Consider the following 21,487-nt stretch of genomic DNA (forward strand, 5'->3'; position numbering starts at 1 on the left):
ATCTGGCCGCTGAATCATCTTATATATCATTTGGACAGCTTGCTGTGATAATTAGGTAAGACCTTTTATTTGTCCAGTGTAGACACATCCAGAAAATAATTCAAAACTTTGAGAAAACAGGATTTCATATGTCATTAGCCAGAACTGGTGTGTGGTTTCTTAAGATGATGGCTGGACTTCTATAGAATACTCTTATCTTGAGCAGACTGATTGAATTGATCCTTGAATGGTGAGTCAACACATAGGTAACTCTCTATTTTACTTGGAACTAATAAAGGTTCATTTATGGGTGCTTACATGCATTTAATGCTAGTGGCATGCCTATCATTACAGACTTTATACATACTGTATGCTAGCTGAGACCAGTTTAGGGCCCTTTCACACTCCACTGTTATAACACTACAATTCCACTTTAACTGCCACAGTAACATCCTATGGAATCCTGGGATTTGCAGTTTAAGGAGGGGCATTTAGAATTCTCAACACAAAAGCTCCTCTTGCGCCTTAGCTGAACTGCATCTCCCAGGATTCCAGGGGGTGCAGCCATGGCAATTAAAGTGAAATCATTATGTTATAACTGTGTAGTGTGAAAGGGCCCTCAGAGTGATGAGGGGACTTGCAAGTATACTGGTGATCTAGCCAGAAACTCAAATTTTTCCTTCTTCATTTTAGCAAAATTAAGTTCAACACTTTTGGAGAAAAAACAATTGTGGGAAATATTAATGCTCTGGCACATGATGCAAAAATGTTTCTGTGTTGCCACAGATTATCAAGGAATGTCAGTGATTTCAGTATACCTCTAATCCTGGTGTATAGTTTGCTGTGGCAAGTTGTTATTGAATGTTTAAACTGTGATGTTGTCTTTTGCAGAAAATGCTGCTAGGAAGGAGCTCAGGTGCCACAACAAACTACAACTCCCAAAATCCCATAGCATTGAGCAATGGCAGTTAAAGTGGTGTAAAAATGGATTATTTCTGCAGTGCAGATGTATCTGTAGTAAAACAACAACAACAACAACAACAACAAATTATTTATTTATATCCCGCCTTTTCCTTTTTGAAGATCGAGGCAGGTAACAACAAAGGTTAATACAATACTGTACAAAATAGTCAAAAAAGACATGAAGCCTGTTGGTAGTTTCACTTGGAATAAATCCACTAAAACAATGGTGAGTCGATAATTTAGTAAACCTCACTGGTTCAATGGGCCTACTTCAGTTAGGATTCAGGCCATAGTTTAGAGTAAGAGGAAAAACAGATGGTCCCGAAGCAGTGGCTTGACGATGCCCCTTGCAGCACTGGATCGGACCCACAGCAACCGCACACCACGGGCCCAATCTGGTGCTTTGCTGGCCCTAAAAGAAGCAGCACTTTTTGGAGCCAGAAAAAGGGCACCTTTGCCACCCTAGTGGCACTTTCCGGTGTTCCTTTTGGTGTGCATCATCTGAACACTGCACCAAAGTAATGCAACAATGCCATCAGCCAACTGGGTGGCCGACCGGCATGATAGCAACTTTGGGGTGGAGTCAGAGCATGCGTCGTGCAGCCGCCACACCCCCCCCCCACTCCACTCCAACACCGGCCCTTTTGGCTGGTATGTTTAGCCTTACGAGACTCTAATCTGATTAGCCTCATATTGTCTGACAGGTAATGGCTTTCACTGCTCTCAGCCAGAGGTCATTCACATCATATATGAAAGCTAAGTGTGGGTCTGAGTTAAATATGGAGCAGCTTCCAGAAGGCAGGCCAGCCGGGTGATGAACTGTCCACCTCAAATGTGAAGAAAACTGATAGTGTGAAATAATTCTAATCTGTTTTAGTGGAGGGATTACATGCTCTGATGACATCATTTTATTTAGATTACAGAGATCATACAATGCCCCTGTTGAAATAGCTTCATTGGCTGCCAGTTTGTTTCTGGGCACAATTCAAGGTGCTGGTTATTACCTACAAAGCCCTACATGGCTCAGGTCCACACTATTTGGCAGACCGTTTCTCCTGGTATGAACTGGCTTGAACTCTGACATCCTCTGGAGAAGCCTTTCTCTCCGTCTCAACACCATCATAAACACGGTTGGTGGGGACACAAGAGAGGGCCTTCTCGATGGCTGACCCTAGACTCTGGTACTCCCTGGCCAAGGAGATCAGAATGGCTTCCTCCTTGATGGCCTTCCGCCAGCAGGTGAAGACCTACCTGTTCACACAGGCATTTAAGGAATTGCTATAAGGACAGGCTGGGATGTTCGATGTTGGACCAGTTTAAAAATTCTTTTTAATATATGTTTTTTAAAAAGTGTTTTAATGCTGTGAAACCGCTCTGAGTCCCAGTCCTGGGAAAAGAGCGGGATACAAATAAAATAAAATAAATAATTGAATTTCAGGGTATTTAAGAGCCAATGTGATGTAGTGGTTAGAGTGTTGGACTCTGGAGAGCTCAGCCATGAAAACCCACTGGGTGACCTTGGGCAAGTCACACTCTATCAACCTCAGAGAAGGGCAAAGACAAACCTCCTCTGAAGAAACTTGCCACGAAACCCCTGTGCTAGGTTCTTCTTAGGGTTGTCATGAGTCAAAAATGACTTGGAGGACACACACAACAATAAAAAGATATCTATAGTTTTAAAAGATGTCTTATATCAGGGCTGGGGAAAACATCTGTCTGAAATCAAATTAGTGAGGGACGTGGTTCTTGCCCTCACTCTGACATCTTGTGAGTTAAAAATTGGCACCTAAGAGGAGAAGGGAGTATAGCTGACACCACCAGCAATTTAGAAAGCACAGAATGCAGAGATTGTGAAAGGATGAAAAAAGTGAGCAAGGGACTTTAATGGGGGAAAGAGCCTTTTAAGGTCAAAGCCAAAAAAAATTAAATAGAGAATGTTCCGCTCAGATTCATTTTTAACCAAATTGCACAGTTTGATAATATGGGAGGCTTACTGTTTTGAACAGTGACAATAACAAGCTACGCTTCATGGACTTTGCTGAAATGAAAGGCTTGGTGTGAAATTCGATCACATCTGTGAAATATTTGAGAACTGTCTGAAGTTACCCAAGGTTGCCTTCATTGATAAAGGGCTTCTTTCTTTATTGTTTGCTCAGTCCAACTCACTCGTGGGTTCAAGGTTTATTCTTGCTTTAATGGCAGAAGTTTGAGTTTGGGATGAAACCTGACTGACTGGAGTTAGGTTCGCGGTTGTGCAACTCCCTTCTCACACTTGGCCAGCAGCAGTTCCTCTGCTCAGAAGAACAAAGTCAGGCCATCTGTTGTCTTTCAGATCAGCACCAGGCACTGCCACCAGTTGCCTCTAAATAGGTAATTCCCCTCTTTATCAGAGTTGCCAGGCACCACACTCACTTTCTGACCATTGGGTTTACACTTCTTTTCTTACTTTTGTGGTAATGCAAGAGATGCATTTCTTTGCTAAAGACCTAGTTCTTCTCAGGAGGAGTGCTTCCCATTCACTGCTACCCCTAGCCATTACCTTGGCCTCTGTTTCCATGCTGCGGTGGCTGTTTACACACACATCCCGCTGGGCCATATGGCACATCCACCACCACTGTTGCCATGGGTCATTTGCTTCTGAAGTAGGAATAAGGCACCCAGTGATGATCACATACCGGGCACCTTGTCCTGACCTCAAATGAACAAACCATGGTGATGGCAGCAGAGGCACTGGATGGCCCAGTGAGACACCCATGCAGACAGCTGCTGCAGTACAGAAATGGAGAGCTCCAGATCATTCAGGAAGATTCAGAGTAACAGGTTTTTAACATTTGTGTTACTCTTGAAATGTCCTGGTTTTGATGCAAGACATGCCGGACATTGTCGGACTGCAAACACCAGAAGTGGAGTTTGGGAGATACATCATCTGAACAGGATGGCACAGAGACAAGGCCTACATGCAGTGGTTCCAGTCTTTCCTGGAGGGGTGAACTCAGAAGGTGGGGTTGGGGAATTTCTGTTTGACCCCCTGGCCATTGGCCTATGGGAGCCCTCATGGTTCTGTTCCCCCCCCCCCCCATGAAGCCGCTGGGAGAGGTCATCCAAGGTTTTGGGGTGCGGTGTCACGAGTGTGACAACTCTATCTCTCCTTCCTATCTGACTCCAAGGAAGCTCACTCTCTGTGCTGAGCCAGTGTCTGCTGTCAGTAATGGACTAGATGAGGGCAAATTGAAACTTAATCCAGACAAGACAGAAGTGTTCCTGGTCAATTGTAAGGCAGACCAAGGAATGGGGATGTTGCCTGAGCTGGATGGGGTTACACTCCCCCTGAAATCTCAGGCTCGCAGCTTGGGTGTTCTCCTGAATTCAATTCTGAGCGTGGATGCCTGAGATTTAACAGTAGCCAGGAGTGCATTTGCAGTTAAAACTAATGTGCCAGCTGCACCCATTCCTCAAGATGTCAGATCTGGCTACACTGATACATGCCTTGATTAAATCCCATTTGGACTACTGTAATGCACTTTGTGGGGCTGCCTTTGGAAACTGTGGAATATTCAGCAGGTTCATAATGCCGCAACCAGAATGCTGACTGGGACCAATTACAGGGAATATGTAACTCCCTTGCTGAAACAGCTTCACTAACTACTAGTTCATTTCCAAGTGCTGATTATGAAGCCCTATGTGGCTTAGGTCCAAACTATTTGAGAAACCATATCTCCCCATATGAACCTACCAGAGCCCTAAGATCTTCAGGAAAAGGCTTTCTCTCAGTCTTGCCTTTATCCCAATCTCACCTGGTGAGGACATGAGAGTGAGCCTTCTCAGTGACTGCTCCCACCCTCTGGAATGTGCTTCTATGGGAAGCATGTCTGGCCCTCTCCCTGCTTGCCTTTCACCGGCAAGTAAAAATGTTTTTATTTAGGCAAGCTTTTTAAAAAACACAACAGGGCGGCTTATTTCTGGTGTGTGTTATGTTTTTAACTTTTTAATGTTTTTATGTTAACTTACGGTACATATATTTTTTTAAACAGATGATTTTAATTGATTTTTAACATTTTACTGTGTTCTTTTTAAAATGTTTTTATCTTGTAAGTCGCCTTGGGTCTCTTCCTGGGAGAAAGGTGGCACAGAAATGAAATGAAATAAAATGAATAAATAATATAATATAGCTGCATTTGCACTGCAGAAAGAATGCAATTTGACACTGCTTTAACTGCCATGGTTCAGTGCTATGTTTTGTAGTTTTGTGAGATATTTAGCCTTCTCATTTTTAAGTGCAGATGCAGCCACAGTCCTGTTTAAATAATACCTTTGCTATGTAACACATTCCTCGAATATGGACTTTTCAAGATGTTTGATTTTAATAGGAGGCCCTCCCAATACTGATGAATTACAACTCCTGTCAGCCTAGTCTAAATGGCCATTTTGGGAACTGCAGTCCAAAAACAACTTGGGGGATGTTCCCACTAGGTGAAACCCCGCGTTCTGAATCGAATCCAAGGAGTGGCGTTCCTATTAGGATCCGATTTAAACCTAGAACGGTTCTAGAGCAACCCGCCATCGTCCCCACTACAAATCGAATCATAGAGCGGAATAAAATTTTGAATCGAGTTTTCGTCATTTAATGCGCGTTAAAAAAATACTAGGGTCTGACCTACGTTTTTCCCTTGATTCGAGTTATGAACCGGAGCATTTAAATAGGAACAACAGCCTTTGAAATCGGGTTAGATGGATGGGAGGAGCGGAGTGCGATGGGGCTGGCCTTGGGGGAGTTGCCCTTTCTGTCCCCATCTGTCGTGGCTGTCGCCATTTTTGCTTCCCTCACCCCTTTGTCCGCTGTGGTCGTTCTCTTTTCCCCTTTTCTGTCTTCTCTATCCCACTTAAACTGACTGCCTTCTCCTCCTTGATTCCGTTTTCCAACCCTGGGCTTTGGATGCAGAACAGTCTCTACCCACTGAAACCCACTGCCTTCTCCTCCTTGATCCCGTTTTCCCACCCTGGGCTTTGGATGCAGAACAGTCTCTACCCACTGAAACCCACTGCCTTCTCCTCCTTGATCCCGTTTTCCAGCCCTGGGCTTTGGTTGCAGAACAGTCTCTACCCACTGAAACCCACTGCCTTCTCCTCCTTGATCCCGTTTTCCAACCCTGGGCCTTGGATGCAGAACAGTCTCTACCCACCGAAACCCACTGCCTTCTCCTCCTTGATCCGATTTGGCAAACACACACACACACACACACACACACACACACACACACTACAGACAGACAGACACAGACACACACACACACACACACGATTATATATGAATACTCACACACACACATGCATATATATATAAATGCATACAGAGACAAACATATAGGTATATATACACATATATATTTGTCTGTGTGTTTGCACACATGTATATATATGCATATGAGTGTGTGTGTGTGTGTGTGTATATATATGGTAATTATAAAGTAACAACTTTTTGAATTTATGAAAAAACCCTCATCTGTAGTTCCAAACCCACTGTAGAAATAATACAGTTTGAGACCCCTTAACCTGCCCTGGCTCAGTACTAAGGAATTATGGGAACTGTTGTGTTTGTGAGACATTTATCCTCCTCTGCCAGAGAGTGCTGGTGCTATAATAAACTACCATTCCCAGGATTCCCTAGCACTGAGTTATGGCAGGTAATATGGGGAGATGCAGAAGAGGACGTTTGAGCGATTAAGCGCCTTCATTGGTCCATTCGGGGGGAAAAACCGCCAAAAATACATCAGTTCACAAACAGTCAATGAAATGGAAACGATGCCAAAAGATAAATCGCTTCCAAATATTCCAGATTAACATTACGTCATTCTGACGTACTATTGATTGACAGCTCCAAATAAGGTATGGAGGAGAAGAATCGATTTATTTAAACACTGATTTCATGCCAAGTAGGAACGACTGCAGGTAAAAACTTCGATTTAAAAAACCAGATGGGAACGAAGAATAAAAGCGATTCGGAACGCGGGATAAGACCCGGGTTATTTTGAATCGGATCTATTAAATGCTTACACATATAAGCTGTACACAGGTTGTTTTAAACCATTTTAATGTTGAAGTAATATTTTATTAGACATTATAAAATAAATACTTTTGCTGCAACTGTTGCTATACTTTCTAATACATTTTCTTTTCTACTTTTCTTACTGATGTCCTGGTTTTTTGCAAAGCAAGATACTTACTTGGCATCTTTCACAATGACGGTTTAACATTTAAAAAAAATACAATTTACCATGGAAATGTTTTGATACATGTTCTGTGAACCTTCGTTATAGATGTTAGTTTTTAAGAGATGTTTTCAAATACACACATTGTAGTATAACAGAAATAAAACATCAATGATAGTGTTAAATCTGCCACTGATTTACAACCATATATAAAAATGAGTTCTTAAGAATACCTCATTCATACACAATACATTTTATAGATTTAGAAGTGCAGTGAAGGGTCAGCATGGTGTAGTGGTCTGACTGTTGTACTAGGACTCCAAGAGACCAAGGTTCGAATCCCTGCTCAGCCATGGAAACCCACAGGGTGATCTTGAAAAAGTCACACACTCTCAAGCTCAAAGGAAGGCAAAGGCAAACCTCCCCAAATAAAGCTTGCCAAGAAGACCCTATGATAGGGTTGACATAAATCAGAGTTAGTGGCACATATACCTCTTCAACACTAATAACAAATCAATGTTAACAATGCAAATCAAAATCTGAATTACAGATTACTAAAATCAAGCCACAACAAACTCAAATCCCAGGAATGTGCATCTTAATGTTATTTTTTTATTTATTATTTAAAATCAATACACGTATTCATTACCAAATACTATGTCATCTTGAATCTTCCATATTTTCTATGTTATGTATCAAAAAGCATCTTGATGGTCTTATCATAAATGGCTTTCTCAAAGATAAATACATCTGAAGCAGAAAGCTCAGCTCATATACTTTTTTAAAAGTGATTGAAATGTTCAAGCTCATATTAAATGCCTTTCTAGCAAAAGCTGTAGTTCAAAAATTGAAATGAACCCAAAAGTTTTATTGCTACATAAAATATCTCATATATTTACACAACAGTCAGCTTACATATTCTGTAGACACTGAAACATAAGTGCTTTGGTAATTTTTGATGATCTGAGGATTGTCACCATGATTACTCATTCTCTAAGACCAAGTCAAGGGAGGGTGATTGGCTCTTCAGGTATCATTGCACTGAAACTCCCATCAGCCCTTTCTAGTATAGCCAACAGCAAGGAGTCAGAGTAGCCAGCCAACAATATGTTGAAAGTCTTCTCTACTGTACCTCTATCTAAAACATAATTGTTTTTGACTGTTAAATCATAGCACCACAGTCATCTTATCCCAATGATTTGTTCTGTTACCCCATTTGCTTTGATATGATGGGCCAGCTCTATGCATTTCCATCTCAGAGAACAGAGCTGCCCTTCTCTCTGTTAAACTGTCCTCGCCATCAAGAGTGTACATAGGGTAGGGTACCATATTTTGGGAAGCAAAAAGGAGGACAAACTTACCAACTGACTATTTCAGACCATTGATCTTTATGACAACTCTCACTTTAAATACCCTTACTATACAAGCTGTGATAATTGCTACTAGATATATTATTAACCTTCATTCTATTCAAAATAACAATCTTCACTCCTGCTCCTCTTCCCACAGCCCCCTCACTCACTCTACCAAACTGCCATTTTCCATCAACGCCATCATCTCCTTTAGCCACCTTGCTCTGCTAGCTCACTTTCCCTTTCTGGGCCTATCTCCTTTCACCCCACCACACCCCAAGTTTCTTTCTTTCTTTCTTTCTTTCTTTCTTTCTTTCTTTCTTTCTCTCAGCATCAGCGGGCAGGAGGCAAGGCAGCAGCATGCATTTGAAAAAGCCCAGGATATTTAAAAAATCCACTTGGGAAAATGATTTAGTTCTGAAAAAGATGACATGTCTGGGAAAAGGAGGACACATGGTAACACTAACAAATGGCCTCCTGGTCTGCTATGATCCTTTGCCCCTGAAGGCAGAACCATTAAGACAGGTCTACAAATCTTTGGGTTGTTCAGTTCTGTATTAGCTTGTAACAGTGAATTAATAGTTACCACTGTTGCCTCTGGGGGGGGGGGGGAGAGCATTATTTGCAAAGTAAAAGAAAACAAACAGGAGGTTAATTGTACTTAGTTGGAACAAATGTACATTTCCTACTTTCCAGCTTTGCATATCTTCCAAAATTAGATTTACAGGCATTGAATTATAGTCATGGTATTCCTGCTTTTGTGCTACATTCATTACCCTGCACTTTGCCATTTTAGTATCCAAGGAAATGGAATTGGTGTGTTTGGCTCTATGAGCTGTGCTACACTAACTTAGTGAAGGAATATTATCTGCGTGGTATAGACTCTACAGGAAGTATTATGGGAGAATTTTCTTCCTTGCCTTATCCCAGTGTTTAACAATTTGGATAGTCCTGCAGAGACTATACAGTCATCTGCAATAATAGAAAATGCTTACTGGTGCAGAACCCCTGAGACAAGTAAATAAATTGCAAACAAAATAATCACATCTCTTAAGAGTATCGGTTACAAGAGAAAATGCTTCTCCAATTTTTTTTTTAAAAAATGCAAGCTATGTTTTTGGCTGTATAGTAGGAATGACTCAGATTTACCACAATGTAAAAACAATAAATACAGTAATACAATTGGAGATTTTAAGTGCACCTCATGTCTATGGTCAGTTTAAAGCACTCAGCTGAAAAATCCTAGTAAATGCTGTACAAATGCTTTCAGTTTCTCAGTTTATTACAAGGTATTTGCTGGTTTCAAATTCAGACAATGTCAGACCCAAGTCAATGTTCAGTGTTTATTATTGCAGGTCTTCTCTGTATAGCACCATTTGATAAATAGAGGACCTTGTGTCAGCTGTTGTCAGCCCTGGGCGCAGTTCTCGTCGTTCCCATGAATCCAGAGACATATCTGGGCATATTTCAGCGGAGTAATTCTAACTGCGACATTGTAATCCTGCTGTTCTCCATTGACATCCACCCACTGGTGACCTGAATAAACGGCAATAATTTTGCGCTTCCATTTCTTCTCATTGGGCTCTTTAAGGCGCAGGTAGATTCCTGATCCTGTAGAGCCAGATTCAGCATCACAATACTGGTAGAAGAGATCATTCGATTCCTCAGCTATGCTGCAGAACCGGTAGACCAACTGGCCAGATCGGTCAGTATCATATCCAGAAAAGTGGATCATGCTTCCTGGCATCATTTTACTAGCTGGGCTAATGCCCAGATCCATGTATTTCTTTTTGTGGGGACGCTTGAGCTCTAGAACTGCATAATCATAATCTACTGCAACATCTCCAGTTACACCTCTCAACCAGCCTTTGGGGATCTGAGTACTTTTAACTCTGGTCCACTGGAAGGAAGGTTTACGCTCAGATTTCTTCTCATTCAGCCCTGACGTCTTTTGTTTTCTACCAGCTCTACTGCTGCCAGATCCCCGTGGATGCTGTGTGGCATCGGCATGGCGAACCTCAATTTCCGACGTCTCCCTCTTGCTCCTCCTAGCAGCACCTCTGCGTCTCTTGCCACTACCTTTGGATTTCAGCCTCAGCAACCCCACCCTCAGCTTCTTACTACCTTTGATGTAATCTTTGCCATCGTGCACACAGTGAGCAGCTGTGAGTACATGCTTTGGAGAAATCAGGATGCCACTGCAGCCTGTGGAGATCTTGACGGCAGTGTTGAAAGGGTAGTTGGTCAGAAACCGTGTATCAGAAATGCTGAACCTGCTGTCCGTGCCATAGACCTGCCTCTTCCTTCTCAACAATGCTTTGGTGGTGGCATTTGCTGCTGAGTCAATCTCCACTCCCAGGACATTCACCTCCGTCAGGGTCCTTGTGCCATTCTCAGAGACTGTCTCATAGGAGAGCAGTTCATTCAGGTCAGACAAGTGTGCCACTGGGAGTGCTCTTTGGCATTCGATCCCACAGACTCCACTCAGTTCCAACTTGGCATCTGCTTCAAATTTAGGAGTGTCCAGGGAGAAAGTCTTTTCCTTCACAATCCGGGGTAATTTTTTTAATGACCAGCTAAGATCTTCTTCTACATCTATTCCATTAATGAGGTGAAAAGAAGGAATGGAAAATAGTAGTAACAGCAGAACACAGCCCATCTTGTCTTTGTTTCTGTTTAAAAAACACAGAGATACATACATAAGAAAATATTTTTTTAAAAAATGCAGTAAATTCATAGACGTTTCTTTCTGAAAGATAATATAAATATTACACTATTTTTGTATAATGGCAAAGACAATAAAAATGGCCACAATGCTCCTATAAAAGCAATAAACAGAATACAATAAGGTACTCATGCAAAGTTCAGTAACTTTATTTATTCTTAGATCTCTGTAATTTTGTTCTGCATTTGATTATATAAATATTTAAGTGTATAAGTCATTTGACTGTAAAAATCTACAAGGAGTCATAAAATATTTTTCTTTCAGCTCACTCTGCTGTTAACCACATGGTGGCCTAAACTTTGGAACTGCGGTGAGCCTAGGATTAGCAGGAATACATACTGTGTTCCAAATCCATTCATGCCTCTGTATACAAGGGAAATATTGAATATAAGAAACACTGCAGAATCTCTGGGGGTGTGGGGTCAGCGTCCATCTCATACCTTTAAAATTAATTTGAAAAAGATGATGTAATTATTTGATTCAGGTCAACCTGTTGTAGCTAAACTATAATATCAAATTAAAGAAAATACTCTACATGGTGCCAGAAAATAACACAGACTTAGGACAAAGCTATATATGCAGCTGCACAAAATACTGCATGGCATTTCCACCTAAGAAGCAATATATATACGCTATTGCTTGGTGTTTTATCAGTAAATCCTCTCTCAAATTAAATATTAGCCATGGAGGAGCCCAAATTATACCAGGGCCATTCATTGCATTAGGGAACAGATTTAGATTTTCCCCAAAAGATAATACATAAATGCATCATGCTGGTGAGGTGGAGGTTGTTTAATACTTGTTTTCTGGATAACTATGAAAAGAAAAACCAAGAGGCAGGGCCTTTTCTCTTCCCTTTTCAGCCCCAGCCATCCTCCTCCCAACAGCTGGACATCTTGGGTGAAAACATAGCTCTTCTGTTGCACACTGTTTCAATTCTTCTAAAAATGTTGTAACCCACCAGGACAGCACCCTGGACACATACTTTCTGTGTGGACAGCCTTGAATGCCATACAGTTAAATCTTGGAAGCTTTCCAACCATGGTAAGAGATACTAGGTTTGCAAATCTTTCCCTTTAGAGGAGAAAAGCAACAAGTGATAATCTAAATAGCAATTTGCAATTTTGGGTTGGACTTTTAAAAAGGAAGATGAAGAAACACATTTTCACTCAAGAAATGAAGTGCAACTCTGTGGCCAACATCCACTGGACGCTGACCATAGAGTTGCACTCAAGGACCTACAAATGCTTAAAGAACCGTTTTCTCTAGGAATCTCTAGGTCCTCCATCACACCTCTATGGCCAACTGCCAGCAGATTAAAACTGCATTATTTCTATAGTGGAAATGCACTCAGACATGGGCTGGTATATTAGTGACCTACGCAGGCATAATAGAAAATTTAGCTTGCATATGTACTTGTTTGGTTATGGAGACAGAAGAAATCCACACCCGGTTGCCATAACCCGGCTGCAACTGGGCTTTTCCCGCTTTTGGCGGCACCTGCCCGCTCACGTCACGGGTGCCGCCAAAAACCGGGAAAAGCCCGGTTGCAGCGGGGTTGCGCTGCAACCCGTGGGGCCTCGCTGCCCTCCTCCTCTTCCACCTCGCATGGCCGCGCGGAGGAAGAGGAGGACAGTGAGGCTTTGGGCGGAGGAGGCGAAGGGGGAGGTGGCACCTCCTGCGCGCGGCCGCACCACCCTTCCCGCCTCCCCGCGCCCTCTTTCCCAGCCTCCTCAGAGGAGGATTCCCTTGCCGCTTGGGCTCCGCTCCCCGTCGTGATCGCGGCGAGGCCCGGGGCCCAGGCGGCGAGGGAAAGCCTCCCCTATTCAAATGTAGGACACACAAAAAATGTGTCCTACATTTGAAAATTTTGTCCTACATTTTTCCCGGTTTGGAGGTCCGGATGTATGGCAACCCTACACACCCCTATCTGCCATGATTCCCTCCCTGAGTCATCTACTTGTTGTAAAGCTGGGTGCAAGAAGTTTATGGTTTACAGCCATTCAAAAACTGTGGGATGACAAGAGGTAGCAAGGCAGCTGCTGACTGCGGGAAGAAACAAATATTCTGGATCTCACAGGAGTCTACTGGAAATCCAGGAGGATGACTGTCTTCCTAAAGCTGACAGTGCTCCCTTGCTGCCCTGCGCCCTCATTCTTCCTGGCCACTGAATGGCTGTGAGGATTGAGTGCCCAACCTGACAACAGATAAATTGAGTGCTTAGGAAGGGGAACAACAATGCAATGCACATCTTCCACTTCTTCCACACTAGTTGGCACTGATAAGTCCATTTTCACATGCCATCTCCCTCCTCATGAGTCTCACACTTCAAGAAATATGTTATGAAGATAGAAATGTTATCTCCTACAAAAGCAATAAAAATTATCAGAAAGTTAGAAACTACTGCACATCAGCAAACTGAAGGAGCCTAAATGATGACTTGTGGGAGATCATACTGAGAAGTGGATTTATGAGTCATTTCTTGCAGCCCACAAAGTTTTCCCCTAGCTCTATGGAGATGAAATACACATAAAATGCTTACAAACAGACTGAGCCAATCAACCCTGCCTGCCATAAGGAGAAGATCGTAATCTAATCTGGTATAACCTGGCATACCTGTGTCAGGGAAGGGAAACAATTCACTTAAGCATAAAGGCTGAAACATGCTTACACAAAGTGCCATTGCCACTCAGGCCGTTATCACACAACAAAAACTTCCAGGCAAATCAATGCCAATCCAATGCCATTCTGAGCCCAATCATGCGTATTCACGTTAATTCGCAAGAGATTATCACACACAATTGCTGTCATTGCGCAGTCATTCCGGGTTTGATCCTGGGTCAATCCAAAAACAGGTAAATTCGGTGAACTAGCGAATTCACAAATCTTATTCCAAGATTAATTTGCAGTCAATTCGATGTGGTGCTGGTGTGGAATGCAAGTAACAGCACCTGGGGATTAAAACCAGATGAGATGTAATTTCCTTCATTCAGTTGGCAGAATATTCAGGCTTGTATTATGTAGATTTTTCAACTTCTGAACTGGCTTTCTATCTTTTCAATAAGAGACATCCTTTCTGATTCGAGTTATTAATAGCTTGTCTTCCTTTAAGTAGTTTATACAAGGAAATAATCAGAGTAATGCTGCAACTCTTTGAAACCAGCCCTAACACTGCCACAAAGACCACATCAGCTACTGGCATTACTTTTTGGTCTGCTAAAATACATGTTCCCCAGTAAAGCAAACTCATAAAGGTAGCTTGTAATTAACCTCTGACTATTTGGCATTTGTGATGCAATGGAGCAAGTAGCACTATTGGGCTGCTTCAGCTGCAGGAGGAAAGCTTAAAAACTGCTTCTGTCCCAGTTCCTGCCTGTATCAGGGTGACCAGCTGTCCTAACCACAAAGGAGGACAAGGCACCACAAAATGTGGGACAGTCCAGAAAAATACAGGACATTACAAAATAAAAGCTAACAACACTAACATAAATATATATTGAAATGTATGACATGTCAGTAATAACGTGTCGTAGAATAGGAGGATGTCTGTCCTGTATTCACTCTCCTTTCATTTCAGAAATGGCAGGGAAAGGATCTAGAAGCAACCCCTTCCTTCACACCTGCTCAGCTGTGTTTACTAGAAGTGGAGTAAAAGCTTGTGCAGTCACTGTGAGAGATGAGTGAAGTGTGATGTTTGACAAAACAGCAAAGGCTTTTTAGAATAAGAAAAGAAAGCAGCAACTCTGTCTAGAGATGGGATAATAATAATAATAATAATTGTTTTATTTATATACCGCTATTCCAAAGATCATAGCGGTGAACAGCAAGTAAGCTAATTAGCAAGTAAGCTAATTTGCCCCCCAACAGTCTGGGTACTCATTTTAGCGACCTCGGAAGGATGCAAGCCTGAGTCGAGCTTGGGCCCTTTTGCTGGTCTTGAACTCGCAACCTTGTGGTTTCGAGTGAATGGCTGCAGTACAGGCATTTACCCACTGCGCCACCAGGGCTCCTGGATGAGAAGTTACAGTTGGTGGAGTTACCTGCTTGTTACATGGTGGAGAGAGAAAAGGTTGGGTGGGGGGTGAAGAGATAAGTCATTCCTGAGAGTATCAATAAGTCTACATAAAGAGGATACAGATCAGATAAGCAAGAAGCATTCAGGTGGCCCTAAATACCTTAAAAGTCCCAGATCCCATCTGATCCTGGAAGCTAAGCAGGGTCAGGCCCAGTTAGTACTTGGATGGAAGACCACAACGGAATACTAGGTGCTGTAGGGCCATAGTCCAGAGCAGAATTATGGCAAACTACCATGAAGTACTGCTTGCCTAAGAAAACCCTATAAAATCCATAGACTCACCATAGGTCAACAACAAGTGACTTGAAGGGACACACATACAAGTATCTGTATCTACCACTGCTTCCTCCTGTAGGCACACAGACTTTGGTGCAAATCTTGTTCCACAGATGCTGGTGAAACATCAGGAAGAAACTCTGCTAGAACATGGCCACATAGTCCAAAAAACCCACAAAAAACTTGTTCCACCTTCTTTCAATAGTCCCCCCATTAGCTTCTGTCTCTTCCATATACAGTGCCAGGGTTTCCTTGCTGTTGTTTCTGGGATTCTTGCAAAACTTCCCGTGGTAGGGGATGCTAACTTATCCCCCATGACAACAGCATGGCAGTTCACTCTGTGATTCTGGGCAGCTGTAGAGCAACCTTCTCAAGCGTAGTGCCCTCCAGTTGTTTTTGGACTACATGTGCATCATAACTAGCAACTGGCTGTGCTGTTTTGGTCTCATGGGAGCTGTAGCCCCAAGCATCTAGAGCAGTGATTCCCAAACTTTGGTCCTCCAAGTATTTTGGACTTCAGGTCCCAGAGGCCCCAGCCAGTTTGACCAACAATTAGGAATTCTGGGAGGTGAAGTCCAAAAATCTGGAGGACTAAAGTTTGGGAACCATTGATCCAGAGGGAAGAGTGTTGCAGAGAGGGTGGGATTTATGTTGCTTTCCCGATGTTGGATCACAGCATTCCTCACCATTGACTACACTGGCAAAGGTCACCTGATTTCCCATCCCTGCTTTAGAAAAATGCTCAGCTCCCCAAAGGAGCATTCCTGCATTGCTATAAGCATTTTGTTGCTCTGACCACCCAAGATAATAAATGATGAGAAAGGAAAGAAGAACCTGGACTGAACCTGTGTGGTTAGAAAGGATTCAGTTCTGAAAAGCAACCAGAGGATTCTGCATCTGTTTGAACCAACTCAGAGAGTGATCAAGGGTGTGCTAGTAAATACTTAGTGGTTTACTGTTATTGAGTAATGGTATGGAACTCTTTCCTCTGTCAGCCAAATCTAAATATCATTTGGAAAAATGGCAATATTTTGTTTAAACTAGATTTTAGGTGACCACTAAATCATCTTGTAAATTTAATATTTAATGTGATAAATCAAATTTCCTTTTAATCCCCTCCCCCTTTTTTAAACCCATTTGGAAGGCATTGAATTGATAATTAAAGAATACAGCTTTTCTTCATTTTATTTTTCCTTTCGTCATAAATGCTATGTAAGCATGCTTTCAATGCAGCCACCAGAGGGCACAAAAATATAGATGTATCAAATAATGGGCTTTATGTAGTCTCTAGAAGGATGCATCTATATATTTTTGTAACTCATAATGTCCTTAGCACAAATATACTGATTAATACATGGTGTCTAGCCATAGCTTAGTCTAGGAGCTGGTGGGAAATCATGAGCTCCTGCAGAACTTGTGGATGATAGCCAATGTGTTGTTTATGTGTTGGTATGATTCTTATATTTGTTAAGGTTTTTTATCTGTTTAATATACTTTTCTATGAAAAGATAAAAAGATGTGCCTCAGTGACTTCACAGGTCTTCCTACACTGGACAGTGTAAGGGGATGAGTGCTGACAGCACTAACCTTAAGAACTCAGTTGAGCCATCACCAGCAACAGAGGAAAAAACGGGGGAGACTTGTTTGCCAAAAGTAAGTCTTTCTCTCCTTGCAGCTCAGTGCAGGGAGAGAACCTCTGGAAGAAATTTGTCTTCCATCGCCAGCCACCAATCAATCATATGTTAAGAGTCTAGTTGCCATTTGCTCCCCTTTAACCCCTGGGTTGCATTCTCCCACACTTGTAATGGGGACACAAATGACTCATGCACAAAGCTCCTGTGACTCATGGGCAGCTTGTGAGACACTATTCTGAAAACACACCACTCTATTGTACTTAGAAGGCAAGTGTAGGAGGAAGGAGAAATTGAATTGGCCTATAAGGTCCTGAAAAAATTTCCTCCAGAGAGTCTTATGAAATCTTAATAAGCACACCTTCAGATACAAATTGACATTTATCCTACTATTTATATCACTGAAATTTAAATTAGCAGTAATATATGCATTGTTGTTGTTGAAGTGTGCCTTCCAGTCATTTCCAACTTATGGGGATCCTAAGGCAAACCTATCACAGTGTCTTCTGTATCTGAGAGGGTGTTACTCACTCATGGCCACTCAGTAGATTTCCATGGCCAAGTGGGGAATCGATCCCCAATCCCCAAAATTCAAGTCCTATGCTCGAACTACTACACCAGACTAGCTCTCAGTATATGCATAACAGTATCTGACAAAAGAGTACCTATCAGATGTTGCTGTTTCTTCCAAATAATTGTGGGTTTTTCTTCTCCAAAAGTATCTTCACCTACAGGGGACTGACTATAATTTAGGTGCTTTCAGTCTTTCTTCACTGATGGCCTTTGAGAATGATTGGAGAGGGGTGACCAGGGTTACTTTGCAGAAATACGTAATGGATAGCATGGTTCTAAATCCCACTAATGAGAATATGCTGGATTATAGAATAGCTGGACTTCTATTGGGTAGTTCCAATGAGAGCAGAACCAACTGAAGAAATTATTAGCTCTCAGAACCAAGAATGAACCAAGTTTGTTGTGTGCTTTCAAGTTATTTCCAACTAATAGCAACCTTAAGGAGAACCTATTACATGTTTTGGGTGTGTGTGTGCCATTGCCATCCTCTGGGGCTAAGAGAGTACTTATGAATCTGGAGACCAGGGTTCAAATCCGTTTGGCTGCAGGGTAACTTTGGGCAAGTCATACTCTCTCAGCCTCAGAGGAAAGCAAAGGCAAATCCCTTCTAAACAAATCTCACCAAGAAAAACCTGTATGTAATAGGCTTACCTTAGAGTCGTCACAAGTGGGAAACGAGATGAAGGCACATGACAACATCATGAATGGGATTTCTGTGCATGTGAAGTATATCTTGTGCCATGAAGCCAGGAGGTGGGAATCATGTTGCCCTCCTGATATTGATTAATTTGAATTCCCAACATTACATTCCTTATCTATTTTACAAACATTTCTCTTTCTTTCTGCAACCATTCTCTTCTCCTCTTTTCCTTTACTCTTTATCTTTCCATTCTTTCTCCTTTACCTTCCCATCTTACCCTAGTAAGGTGTTATTTTTTTCCTAGTATCCCAATGTGGTGATTCATTTGTGTAGAGAATGATCAGCTCTACTCATTACAATGAGTAAAATATAAGGAGCAGAGAACAAGGCACAACAGAAACCATCTATGGATTGTGAAGTCAAAGCTTTTGTGGCTGGCATCCATAGTTTTTTGTGGGTTTTTCGGGCTCTGTTGCCATGTTCTGGAAGAATTTATTCCTGTCGTTTCACCTGCATCTGTGTCTGGCATCTTCAGATGAAGATGCAAGCCCCAGATGCAGGCAAAACACCAGGAATAAATACAAAATCTATGGGTTCAAAGACAGCAAAACCACGCCCTGGGAGACAGCATGGTGTAATGGTTTGAGCACTGGACGATGACTCTGGAGACCAGGGTTCAATCCCAAGCTTTGCCATGAAACTCACTGAGTGATCTTGGGCAAATCACACTCTCTCAGCTTTAGGAGAAGGCAATGGCAAGCTTCCTCTGAACAAATCTTGCCAAGAAAATCCCAGGTTAAGTTCATCTGTGAGTCTCCATAAGTCTGATATAATTTGAAGGCACACAACAACAACAAAAATAACCGCTCCCTAAGTATCCACCACATCTTAGCACCAAGAATATAGAGGTTACCTGTGAAGCAGTTGGAAATTAGCTTTGACATTTCATATATGTTCTTTGAACTAAGCAGGTGATACAGAAACCAAAGCCCAAAAGACCTGGAGGAGAACCACAGCCACAGACTGGCTCTCCATTAGAGACTCATCAAAATCCCTTTGTCCTTTGCTTTAAAATTCAGGATAACCACTCTTTGGAGTTTAAAGTCTACTCCCTTCTCTTTCAACTTCCCTTCCTCTTTCTTTTCAGCTCCTTTCATTTATTTAAACAAGGCAGAGAGCTGAAAATCAAATAAGTAACCTTAGTAAAGAGACTTTTGTGATTCCAGCGCACAGCTTGTCAGTGCTAGAAGAGGCAATCTGGATAAAATTAGTGTCAGTTTTCCAAAAAGGAAAGGCAGGGCTGGTTCTGAACGTGAAAGTTGGCTGTTGCAAAGCAGAGCAATCTCTCACACTGAGAAACCTGTACAGAATCACAGCAGGCTCCCAACTCAAGGCTTACCTTGTGTGCCAGTTAGGAAAACAAAATAGGCCTCCCTCCCCAGGCACAAAGCCCTACCTAGGATTCAGCACACCAGCCAGAAATATCCGCACCCTTTCTCAGGCTTCGCCTTTCTGCAATCTAAGGGCAAACAGTTTTAGCTCCAGTCTTCTCTTCCCACGACTGCCCTCCTCCTTAGCAGCCACAAAAGATGCTCCTTTCGGCAGCTCCTCCAATGCTGTCCAGCATCTTTCCAATTGGAGGAAACTCAAGCTCCAAACCCTGGACTCCAAAGACTGAAGCTAAAACTGTTTGCCTTTAGATTGCAGAAAGGCAAAGCCTGAGAAAGGGTGCGAATATTTCTGGCTGGTGTCCTGGCCCCAAAATGTTACACAAATTTCAGTGGCTTCAGCTGAGTTCCCCAACGCCTTTTAGTGCAAGTGCAACTTGGATGGTCCACTTTGGCATGGGTCTAGTCAGTTTCATGCCATTAATGCTCAGGTTAAAGGTGCATCAAATTGCACCATACTCACTTGCACACACACACATCATACACACACACCACACACACACACACACACACACACATATCTCTATCTATCTATACACATATACCATATATACATACATACACACCATATATATGTGTGTGTGTGTATACATATACAGTATACTATATGTATCTATACACATACATATATACCATACACACACCATATATATATATATATATATAATACACACAGAGAGAGAGACACCTATACATACATCTTTTCAGTCGGAGTCTTGAAGGTCTGCTGCCCTGGGGGGGGGGGGCTCCTGAGAAGCCCTCTGCTCTGCCTTTGGCTCTTGACTGAGGCTGGACCAAGGCTGCAATGCTGAGCCTCTCTAAGGCTTGCCTCTTCTTGGCCAAGGAGACAATGGAGAGGGACACAGGGGCTGAGAGCTGGGCTGCAACTCTGGAGCCAACTGGAGGCAATGGAGAGGGGCCCAGGAAGACCCCTGGATCGCCTCTGGCAGGCCCCCCTCTCTCCGCCAGGGCAAAAGGGGGGAAAGGACCCTGTGATGGGTCCCCGAGAGCCCTCCGGGCCCCGGCCCAAGGAAAGCTCCCAGGAAAGGCTCCTCTCCTCTGGGCTACACAAACTCTCGCTCCGCAGGGCTCCAAAGGGAGGAAGAGGAGGCCCTGTTGCGATCCCTCCCGGACGGAAATGGAGGACAGGTCCTGGGAAAAGTTGGGGTTGGAGATCAGGAAGACTGGGTTTTTAGTTTTTAGAAGTCCCTGAATCTCCAATGAAAAAACAAATACAAAAAAAATAAAGAAAAAGGCGATCAAGAATCCTGGGGTGCAAGGCATGCAAGAGACCCCCCCATACACACACACAGACACACACTTTCTCTCCCTTGGCTTGCCAGCCCTCCCTGCTTGCTCCGGATGGAGAGGTGCAGAGCCCAGCATCCCCCGCAGCCTGCCTGCCTGCCTGCCTGGCAGCCCTCCTACCTCCAGAGGCAGCTCGGCAGGGCTCCCGGGCGCAGCAGAGGCAGCAGCAGCAGCAGCAGCATCCCTCCTCCTCGTCCTCCTCTGAATGGCAGCAGCAGGAGCAAGAGCACCAGAGCCAGCCCTCTGACTGCAGCGAGCCTCCGGCAGACGCTGGGGGTCTTTGCCAGCCCCGATGGGCGGAGGAGGAGGAG

The 21,487-nt window shown here is 43.0% G+C and overlaps 1 protein-coding gene across 2 annotated transcripts; it reads right to left on the reverse strand.

Moving 5' to 3' along the window:
• Positions 1-7,031: 7,031 nt before the first annotated feature.
• Positions 7,032-21,342, reverse strand: LOC121917381 (inactive serine protease 35-like). Of its 2 annotated transcripts, none has more exons than XM_042443314.1 (2): positions 21,297-21,342; positions 7,032-11,172 (listed from the first exon to the last, which is right to left on the reverse strand). In XM_042443314.1, the coding sequence occupies exon 2, from the start codon at positions 11,157-11,159 to the stop codon at positions 9,909-9,911; it is 1,251 nt and encodes a 416-aa protein (XP_042299248.1). In that variant the 5' UTR covers positions 11,160-11,172; positions 21,297-21,342; the 3' UTR covers positions 7,032-9,908. The 2 variants fall into 2 exon arrangements, with proteins under 2 accessions (XP_042299248.1, XP_042299247.1); XM_042443313.1 differs by lacking the exon at positions 21,297-21,342 and adding an exon at positions 11,565-11,656.
• Between the last annotated feature and the right edge of the window lie 145 nt (positions 21,343-21,487).

Source organism: Sceloporus undulatus, unplaced genomic scaffold, assembly GCF_019175285.1.
Source record: "Sceloporus undulatus isolate JIND9_A2432 ecotype Alabama unplaced genomic scaffold, SceUnd_v1.1 scaffold_16, whole genome shotgun sequence".
In the NCBI taxonomy this organism is placed as follows: domain Eukaryota; kingdom Metazoa; phylum Chordata; class Lepidosauria; order Squamata; family Phrynosomatidae; genus Sceloporus; species Sceloporus undulatus.

Bases quoted from the DNA above. Each gene is read 5' to 3' on its own strand.
- LOC121917381 (XM_042443313.1), bottom strand. From the start codon at position 11,584: ATGAATGGATTTGGAACACA. The intron at 11,173-11,564 runs GTATGTATTCCT...TTTTTTAAACAG, and splicing joins ATGAATGGATTTGGAACACA to AAACAAAGACAAGATGGGCT.